Source organism: Fulmarus glacialis, unplaced genomic scaffold (assembly GCF_000690835.1).
Source record: "Fulmarus glacialis isolate BGI_N327 unplaced genomic scaffold, ASM69083v1 scaffold9037, whole genome shotgun sequence".
Lineage (NCBI taxonomy): Eukaryota > Metazoa > Chordata > Aves > Procellariiformes > Procellariidae > Fulmarus > Fulmarus glacialis.
Window position 1 is genome coordinate 32,383 of NW_009221236.1, and position 10,635 is coordinate 43,017.

The 10,635-nt window shown below is 48.1% G+C and overlaps 1 protein-coding gene across 1 annotated transcript in view; it reads right to left on the minus strand.

Moving 5' to 3' along the window:
• The window catches only part of LOC104079110 (Golgi integral membrane protein 4-like), a 35,663-nt gene extending 25,147 nt beyond the window's left edge, over positions 1-10,516 (minus strand). Inside the window, exons 1-3 of the mRNA XM_009581019.1 lie at positions 10,330-10,516; positions 1,446-1,520; positions 171-220 (exon numbers count right to left, since the gene is read on the minus strand). Of these exons, the coding sequence (XP_009579314.1) occupies positions 171-220; positions 1,446-1,520; positions 10,330-10,516 (312 nt within the window). The remainder of the gene's footprint in view (positions 1-170; positions 221-1,445; positions 1,521-10,329) is intronic.
• Positions 10,517-10,635: the final 119 nt, after the last annotated feature.

Here is a 10,635-nt window from a genome sequence, read left to right on the forward strand (position 1 = left end):
TCACGCACCAACAGCCATGCAAGGTGGAGTCAGCCAAAGTTCAGCTTGTACCATACACACTCAGCCCTTCATGCCTTCCAGACAGCAGCACCAGCCTCATGACTGGGGTGGTCAAGAAAACTCTTTACCATTATTAAACACACACACTCTGAGGAATAAACCATACCTACCTTCTCCTTGTTGAGAGCTTCCTGAGCTTCTAACTTATACACTAGAAAATCTAGAAATGGAAGAAGAAAAGACAATTTAATGAGCTCAAATTTAACAAGGATCTGGTTTATATTTTGGTGGGGGGAGGGAAGGAGGAATCAGCCCCTTGCTGAGCAAAAGGCTGCAACTCAACAAGCTGGAATGCAGATGCTGCTACGAGACTCCACTCAATGCCCTCAGAAAGACGGTGCTATTTCCCCATGAGAGCTGTCTACCCATCCTTTCCCATTCTATAGGCAAGTGCATTGCTGACTTCAAACAGCTACACTTTGATGTCACTGAAGCTGTGTAAGGGTTTGGGGTGCTCTGAAATGAGAGATGACTCTGGGAAAGAGAAATCAAAGCTGCTCTGAGACCAAAAGGAACTCATCTGCTGATCTCATCTGCGCCACCTTCCTAAAATGGGAAGGTCCCATAACAAGATAATGTTTATTAGGATGCTTCATTCTCTCAGTCAGTCCCCACCAAATAAATGAAAGAAGAGGCAGAAATGCAGCTTCTCCCTTAGCTTTGTAACTACATAGCTACAGTCAAACCTGTATGTCAGCACTTCCAGAAACACAGTGTATGAAGAAGTCGTAGTGATGCTACTCCACACACCAGTTTTGAAGATAAAAACCAAGCTATTAGGTTGCCAACAACGATCAGGTGTGAAGGGGTCTGACATCCAAGCACACTACTCCACTGGAAGGTACATGAGCTAATCTATTAGCTTTCTACTTCATGTTGTATTTCATGGTCTTAAAATATCCTGCATACATCTACCTACTTTTGTACATCAACTTTAAAGGATCTGACAGTCTGTATTGTCCATGTATTATGGAGCACAGTGATGCTAATATTATTAAGCACTTGTAGAGCTCAGCATCCTCAGATCACTTCTGTAAGAAAGTTTACACATTTCCACGAAAAAAAGATGGTCTAGTGCCAGGTTTAGCTATCACTTAAAAGTGCTCAGACACCACATCATGGGTACTGTTACTCACAGATTAGACTGAGGACATATGTAGGAATACGAGAGAACAGAACCCACCTCCCAGCACCTTTTGCCCATGGGCAATGGACAAGTCAGTTAACTATTCTCTAAGTACAAACCAGGGATGAATCTCACCTGGGGGCATTCAGTAACATCCACATGAAGGCAGAAAACGCTTTGGGTACAACACACACATCTCCCCACAGGACGGCTGGAGTGTTGGCTGGCCACCGCTATGCCACCCGTGCAAGAGACTCACCTTCCTTCGTCTTCTTGTGCTCCCCTCGCTCCTTCTGCAAGGATCGTTCTAGCCGGGATCTGTGCTCATACACAACTAGGGAAGCAGAAAGAGGCAGAGCATGAGATAAACCCTGAAATTTCTTCCCACATACTCTTTTCCCCCCAAAAAAAGACCTCTCGCAGGTCATGCGACCAGGGGCACATGTGGACTTCAAATCCTGCCATGGACTGGGTCAGCAAGTGCCCAAGAGAGCAGACTTGGGCAAAAGAGCGTTTCCTGTTTGAATGGCCTGCATCGCTCTGGGTTTCTAGGCTTAAGCACACAGTAGCTCACATGTAAAATCCAGACTGAGCAAATCAACAGTCCTGAAATACATGCAGATACCTGATGTCCTAAACAATGAAAGGGTCAGGTCCAGCTACAAGCTGTTTGCACTTCTTGAAAAGGAGGCTCACTTTTTTTTTCTGGACTTGAAAAGGAGGGGAGACCTTATCGCTCTCTACAGCTACCTGAAAGGAGGTTGTAGTGAGGTGGGGGTTGGTCTCTTCTCCCAAGTAGCAAGCAATAGGACAAGAGGAACAGCCTCAAGTTGCACCAGGGGAGGTTTAGATTGGATATTAGGAAAAATTTCTTCACCAAAAGGGCTGTCAAGCATTGGAACAGGCTGCCCAGGGAAGCGGGTGAGTCACCATCCCTGGAGGGATTTAAAAGACATGTAGATGTGGTGCTCAGGGACATGGTTTAGTGGTGGACTTGGTAGTGCTAGGTTAACAGTTGGACTTGATGATCTTAAAGGTCTTTTCCAACCTAAACGATTCTATGATTCTATGGTTCTTTTTCAACTGTGAACAGATAAGGTATGTCTGGAGCAGGGTGGGGACAGTTGGACTAGAGACAGTGGATATTCCCGATATAACACACCAGTCTGTCATCCTGTGAGTATTTGCACTCAGGTTTTGCTTTACAGTCTAAGCTGTGAAGCCCAAGAGCTGGCTTTAGTGGCCAGTGACTAAACTGTGTATTTGTGGGCCAAGTCCACTACCAAGCTCAAAATAGCCAGAGCCTTCCAGGTCATCTGTTCTGTAAAGACATCAGCAGCATGCAGGAGAGATGTTTTCTCCCCTTCCACAACCCAACCATTAACTGGCCCTCAGGCCACTAAGGAAAAGTGAGCCAAGCAGCTCCCTGCCCCATTACACAGAAAAAAGCATCTGTACTCTGCACAGAAGCCGAGGAGGGAGAGGGATGAGGTTGCTTCGTACAGCAGCCACATGACAAATGAACGTGCCAGAGAAGCTTCCTGATGGATGGTGATTTTAATCCACTCTGATGTCTGAATGCTAACCAAGAGCTTTCCCTGAGTCACAGCACTCAGCCGCCACAAGCTCCCCCGTCCACCCCACACAGAGGCTGCCCCCAGGCCAGAACGGCTCTGGGCAGCAATTCAGAGGGGAGGGGAATAACAGAAACTTGCCTCCAGAGCCAAGATCTTTGGGGGCAAGTCGTGCCATGATGCACAGTCTCCAGGAGAATGAACGAAGTGGGATGATATTTGCATGCCTCAAACAAGTGCTAACCCACTCCTCGTTGAAATCTTGCCAAGCCAAGAGCCCCAAGTGACTCATGCTCTCACTGCAAGTCAATCTATAGAGACTGCCACTCCACTCAAGTCATACGGGAGCAGCGAAGGCAGTGTATGTCCTGCATTAACAGGTGGTTTGCTGCCTGAGAGCAGACACTCCAATCTGGGGAAATAAGAGACACAAAACAACCCTACATATATCTAAGATTTTACAGTGTTGACCACCAGTGGCCCCAAGCCTATGGTAGTGCAGATGTCGCACTCAGTATATACGTAGAGAAGAGCTCATAGGCAGTTCTACCATCCTAAAAATCAGGCGAGGACATTTTTCTACAATACTAAAGATCATCCAGGAACTGCAAGGCTGAGGCAGGGACTATACAAGTATCAAACTTCGTGATCAGAACAGTCCTTCCTTGCCCCACCATCTGCAAGTCTGACACCTCTGTAGCCCCTGAAGGAAAACAAACAAAAACGCACCCAAAGAAAAACACTTCTGCTGCTGCCCCACCCATTTCTCTCCAGGCAGGGAATTCAAGCCACCCGGTTCTTCAGAACTCCACAGAACTCGCAGCCTCCCTATGCCTTACCCCTTCCTTCTGCATTGCAAAATGGCAGCTATTCCTTGCATTTTTAGACTGTGTCTTCCTCACAGCAGGTCTCCTAGTTACACTAAGTGCATGGAAGACTAATGTCACCAGGCAGCAAAGCACTGCTGCCATGACCATTCTTCAAGGGCTTTTTAATCAAAGCTGGGCATTCAAGGGAACCATTCCTTGCCTTCACGAGCCACATCCCCCTGCAACTTCATGCAGGGCAGACCTGAGAGTACAGTCTAATCATTTAATCCAGCTTCTTTAAAAGTCTGGTTCACTATTGCATACTTCTCTTCTGTTGGATCACAAATCCAAGTCTGGTGGCTTTACCAGGACCCTCACAATGACTGGTTTTTTTTCTTCCCACCTGGAAATGCCTCTTCCACATAGAAGAACCACCTCCACATGGTTTAACTCCATGTTTTTTAAGCCAAGCTCATGACATTGGTTAAGTCCAAGCTTGGGGTTTTTGCAATACTTTGGTTTACCAGCAGTGGATCTGTTAATATTTACAGTGATCTCTAGCAACAGCTGAGTGCCTGAGCAAATCGGGGGAAAAAGGAGAAGCGATAAATGAAGCCAGGCATGGTAAAGTGTTGAATCCTAAGGGTTTTGTCAACGGTAGTACAACTGCTTCCTAAGCCTTCTGGGGGCACTTCCCCAGCTAGCCAAGTAGGCAAGCAGCCTAGATACTGAGGGTGGGGGAGCTGAGGCTCTGGCTTCCAGACACAAACCAAATCCAAACATCTCTGTATCCCGTTGTCCCCTGCGGAGCAACTGCAGTGCCTCCAGGCAGTGACTTTTCCTGTACTGAAATCAAGGCTTCAGCACGACAAGACAGAGAAGTTGGCTTTTCCTGGACTAGGCTGTTTTTAGACACTGCAGGTACAAGGACTATGTTTTAGGCTCTGCCAGCCTGGGCTCACCACGTGCCAAGCTCAGTCCCACCCCAGATTGAGGAGCCATCCCCCAGGCATATATTCACGTCCAAGCTGTCTCCCCTGACCCACCTAACTCCCTCTGTCACTTTTGACCTCCCTCAGGGAGCAGGAAGGGCCAGGGTCCTAGGTCAGGAATTCCTTTTGTCACCAGCCACGCTATCTCCTTCCGTCTCTTTGTTACCTTCCCTAGTTAACGAAGACAGACATCCCAATGGTGAAGATGCTTCCCCTGGGCTGGACCACTTCATTAATATTTTCCACTGAAGCAAGGAAACGACCATATTCTCCAAACCATTACAGCAGAAACATTTGTTTTCAATCTGGAAGGATTTTTTTCCCCCTGCTGAGCACATTGGTAAGCAGCAAACCCATCACTGCAGCTGTCCTAGTGTCTACTTCAGGACAGCTTTATTTTTAGAAACACTTTTCCCAACAGACTACTCAGATGTCACCCTGAGGGCTTCCCCAGCCCAGCTAAGCACACAAGAGTCTGTGGGTGCTTCTTCACTACACGCTAAAAGGTCTTGTTCAATAAAATTGTCATCTCAAGAACATCAGCCACTTCCCAAAAGATTTGTGAGCTCTGGGCACTCACGTTTCTGCCACAAGCATCTCACTTTCTTGCAGTCTTATCTAGCAGAGCACCTCAGGACAAGTCTTTGATGTGATGCGAACCTCACACCAGCAATGAAAAGTCGTGGCTGCTGGGATGTTAGGGGTGCCCAGCAATTCACAGGCTTTACCCTGCCCTTTCAGGTACTCTGCATTTGCCTCAGCGGTTCTGGGCTTGGAGGAGTTTCCCATGTTGGAATTTCTCCTGCCGGCACTTCATTTCGTTTTCTAGTAACCTGAGTATACTGAAAGAAAACAGAGTCTATGACCAGGGTTAGAAACTCACCCCACACGGGTAGGTTACCCACCTCGCCAGGTCCCTGCAGCTGAAGAACCCGGGGCAGCTGAGGCAGTGCGCAGCCTCACGGGCAGCACAGTTGTGCTCCATCACCCAGAACAGCAACGTGCGCCGTGTACCGCAGGAGGCAAGTTCAACAGCTACAACCTCACTCAAAAAAGCCAAGCACTCTCAGCACAGGACCAGGCAAGCAAATAATTATTTTGTGTAGAAAAGGTCTGCTTAGATGACCCCAAGCTACCAGATGCTATTGATCTCACATAGTAAATGGGAAACTAAAGCACAGGAAAGCATCTATAGCAATAGGTTTTTGCTAACACCCATAACCACAAACCCTAATGCAAGCACCACAAAGCAGATGAGTCATCAGGAACAGCTCCATATCATAGGCTGTTTATTCAGAAATTTAGGACACATAATCTGGCTCTCCTGACACTTTTTTTATAAGTAAGATAAGCTGAACTAATCTCCATTGACTGGGGGGGGGAGGGAGTTGTAATCTCTCCTCCCCTTCCTCCAGGTCTCCAGAGCCCAGAAAAGGGGGGTTCACCTTTACACAAAGCAGCGAGTAAGTGCTGCATAAAGTAGTCTCTCTACCCATCTTTGTGGTGGAATACAGCAACAACTTAGCAGACCAAAATGGCACTGCATAGCTTCAGAGGACAGGAAGCCAGGAAGTCTTTAACAATTTGCAATTACAAGAGAGAATGGAGGGTGGTCAGTGTCTAAATCCAGGCTGGAATTCAGCCAGAACTCAGCACTAAAGCATCGTCACCTGCTGCCAAATGAGCTAAAACGCAGAACTTGAACTGCTGAAGCAATGAAATCCCTTGCAGTGCCTTGCCTTTGGGAAAGAACAACAGGTCAGGCCTTCCACAGCCGCGTTCTCATTTTAAAAGACCACAGAAAACAGGATGATTGTGTGAAGGGGTTGCCTCATATACCCCAGAGTACTACGATAAACATCTGCCAGGGACAGTTTAAGAGATCCATAAAGGAAGAGTGATTTCAGTCTTGCCAACAGTCCAGGTTTTACTCTCTGTTCAAGTGGTTTCATTTTACCCTGCCTGAGAAAGCCACGAGTTCGTGCTAGCTCCCTGCTTTCATGGAGCAAGGCAGCAGAGGCGTCAGATTTGCTGCTCTGGTTCTGCTAAAACTACGCCCTCGCAGTGCATAGTTCGTTAGGCCATTTCTATGCCAACAGCGCATACCACGGAAAGTCATCGTACTGCCCATGGCTCACCGCTCCAAGCAGCTCTCAGCACACAGAGATCAACTAACTTCCAGACTGCACCGTGCTCCTTCCCCTCTCATAGCTAAATCACCCAGAAAAAGCTTTCTTCTCTGTTGCTCTCCTTGTTAGAGGCATCAAATACTCCTGCCAGTCTCCATCCAGTCACATCACAACTAATCACCCATGGCACCCATCACTCAGCTCAAGAATCATCCAGAGCAAGGGGAGCAGAACGAAAGCCCGACTCATCCTGCCTCCCCCTCTGATCCAGAGAGATGGCAAAGGAAAGGCAGATGGGGAGGTGAGGGCAGGAGTGCTGCATTCTCATGCTCAGCCACTGCGCAATGGCAGCCTGTTGCGAGAGAGAAAATTCCTCCGTCCCAGACACCAGTTTGATGTGCCATTGTCAGGCCACATCAGGAACGTCAGACAGAAGCGGATGGTACTATAAATGCACCCTTCCTTCCCATCTGTTCAAAGGGTGCCATTTGTTGGTGAACTGACTGAAATAAAATCTCTCTACTTCCACTCAGAACCCCCAGGCAGCAGCATCCTCATCCATACACAGGCACACACCTACGGAAAGTGGGAGGTGGCAAAGCAACACTTCACTTAAAGCCACCTGCTGCCTAACGCAGCATGGCACGAGTTCGGGGTGGGGGCCGAGACAGAACAGATTCATCTGAAGCGCACCCCAGGTCACAGCTTGCCAGGCTGTGTCTCTCATCCCCTCTGAGTCTCCTGACACAGCACCAGAGTCCCCCAAAGCACGGCCCATCAGCGAGAGCCCAGTATTTGGCAAGGTGTCCCCATGCTCTTTCAGACATACCTCCAAACCCCACCCAGCAGAAATAGAAGAGATGGAGGGACAGAAAAGCCAAGTAGATTTTCCTCCTGGATTCCATCTGGACTGCAATAGGAAAAGAGGGTCTGCTGGGTCACAGCAAATAGCTACCTCTGCGTGCAGCAGCAAGAGCTGGCCAGGACAAGGGGTGCTAACCACCAGGCAAGAGGTTGGACAGGGTCACACACGACAATACCTCCCTTTCTTCCTCTCACACAACGTGTTTTACCCTACAGCAAAGTCAGCAGCTGCTTTGCTCTTATTTTAAAAGAGTAGATGAGATCCATCTCCCTGCGTGCAGCCAGTAGAAGACAGGCCACGGGACAGGCAGTGCTGGTTTCAGGACAGCTTCGCTCCCTCCTCCACTTGCTTTCCTTTTGCCTTTCACCCTTGGCCCAGCCCTACACTCCCAAGCTTTATTTACAGAGGCTACCAGAGGCATTAACCGTATATTGTATTCGGATATAAAAAGGGTAGGAAATACTTGATAGCTGAAAGGAGACACCTGAAGCACTAGTTAAACAGTACTGAGTTCCACCTCAGAATAACACATCCTCCTTTTGTAGAGCTGGAAAGACAGAAATCAGATGCAGAAGACGGCGCAATTAAAGTCGCGCACCAAGTCAGCACAGGGGCAGAGCCCAGAGCCCCAACTCCCCGCTCCCCTGTGTTCAGTGCCGAAGCACACAGGGAGCAGCGTTGCAAGATGACAGCAGGAGAGCCACGGCCATATGGGCAAGATACCACTGCACTTTAAGGCTCCCATGAACATGGCTCCTCTCTGCCAATCAATAGGCTTCTCCCACCAGCCAAATCCAAAAAGAAGCTTTGCCTTTGTTAAAATTGTTGGACAAGTAAGTGTCTTCTCAAAATAAAAAGCGTATCCATGGCAACAACTGTATTTAGGAATGGGAGGACTGACATAGGGTTAGAAACCCCAGCAACAGGCTACAGCTCTGCCATTGAAACATATTTGGGTGGAAAAAATATTATGAGCCTGTCTCGGTCATTTGCTTGAGCCTGATGTTCCCAAAACTGGGGTTCCCTGAGGCTACCACTGTCATCTTATTCTCTGAAGAACCAGACCCTCTCTCCAAGAGAAGCAAGAGGTGCTGACACACCAGAAAGGAACGTGGGCTAACTTCTGCCCTGCTGATCTTTGCGTCTCAGAAACACAGGATGCAGTTGGAAATCCCTGTGGCTGGGACTGTGCAACACATTAGGAACGGTAGCTGTTTCACTGCCCTTGTGATCGAGTAAGAAGAAATGGAAACAGAACCTAAGATAATAGCAGTGAACCTATGCACACACTAGATCAATTCACAAGATTGATTGTTTTTTTTAAAGCATGTTTCCTTGAGAGACAAACAAAACACATAGACCACACTCTGCTTTCCCAGTTTACAGGTAGAAATACACAGCCCTGAGCACAAGCAGCATATCTACAATCTTACATTTGCATCACAACACTGCACACAAAACCACCAGAAGAGATTTAACCCTAAAAGGCACATATGTTGAGTCACAGATCTGCAGAATTCTTCAGCAATACAGGCTATAGAAACAACATCACTGGGTATGTCAACAGAGGTCATAATGGATACCCTGTATTTGATTTAGGCTGAGGAAGAGCTCTCGATTTAAACGCTATAATCTAAACCCACTTGTTAGAAGAAAAAGTGTTAAATGAATCTCTTGACCTTGAGTCACTAGAACCAAGGCAAACAATATCTTGTCCACATAAAATTCATTCTGTGGGCACTCCAGGACCAACCTGTCCTCCAGCATCACGCACACAACTGCTGGCTACCAGAGTGGCTTCCCACCAAATCTCTCTACCGGGAGCTCAGCAAATCCCTCCAGAGACTCCAAATCTAAGGACAGGTGCTGGAAAGGTAGCTGTGGCAGACGCAGTAAGGCTAGAATGATAGACTACACAAAGAAGGTAAGAGTTCAGCAATGGAGTAACATGTGTTCTCAGCCTTCCCTACCGAGATCTCTCCATGGGCCAAAATGTCATTCTCCCACAGTCAGATATTTATGTAAGGAGGAAAATGAGGGGGGAAAAGGGGAGGGGGAATATACATATCATGCTTGCCTTCCAGTCTTCTGGAGCTCTTGCCAGAAGGACCAAGTGCTGGTCAGCGAGCTCAGAAACGCCAATTCTTCCCCCTCCTCCCCCCCTTTTTAGGGAGCTCTGTGCTGCAGCATCTATCAGCCCCGAACAAGCTGGCAAGACTTTTCTAGTCACAGATCAATCTCTTGAGAAGAAGATAGGTGTGTTTCCTTGCAAAAGCAATGGGCAGTAGACAGTATGACGACAAACTTCACTAAAGGACCCCTTGCCTCTCTATTCACTTTCCGGACAGACGCTCCTGCAGGCTAGAGAGTGGAGCCGCATCTCGGAGCGTGCCCAACCAGCCTCTGTAAGTCCTGCTTGCATTTTTAGTGCTTCGCATTTAGAATGACATAGGATTAGTCTTTATGCCAAACGGAACTACAGGGAGAAGAAATGGAATAGATGTGACGCAGCTGAACTCACCAATCCAGCACACTCCATTCCCCTTGCTGCCGTGAGCAGCAATTCAGATTCAAGGCTATTCTAATTCTAGACAGCAAACGGGGACGGAAATGGGTGACAACGTCTTCTTAGAGCTCTTTAAAGCCAAAAGCTGAACCTTGCTCCACAAAGGCACCCCACATGTCACTGGGCTGTGCGGCAAAAACACCAGCAGGTAACGTTGGGAGAGAGGGAAGTTCAGAGGGTGTGTGTACACACAGAGCAGGTCACTCACCTTGGAGCTGGGCAGACAGCGCCTCCTGCTGCTGTTTGTATTTCTGGGCCAGGGCTTCAGCGTTCCGCACCTTTTGCTGCAAGTGGTTGTACATGAAAACTCCCGAGCCCAAACACGCCACAGTCACCAGGCAAAACCCGGTCTGCAGAAGCCCCTTCTGCCTCCTCGAACACATGCCAGTACCCATGATGGGGTCGAAGCAAAACGATGTAGCGCTGCCTCTCCGGCGTTGCTAGACCATCAGATTATTTTTGCCCAACAGCCCCTTTCCTCCGCAAATTCGCAGATCCCTCTGCAAGACACGAT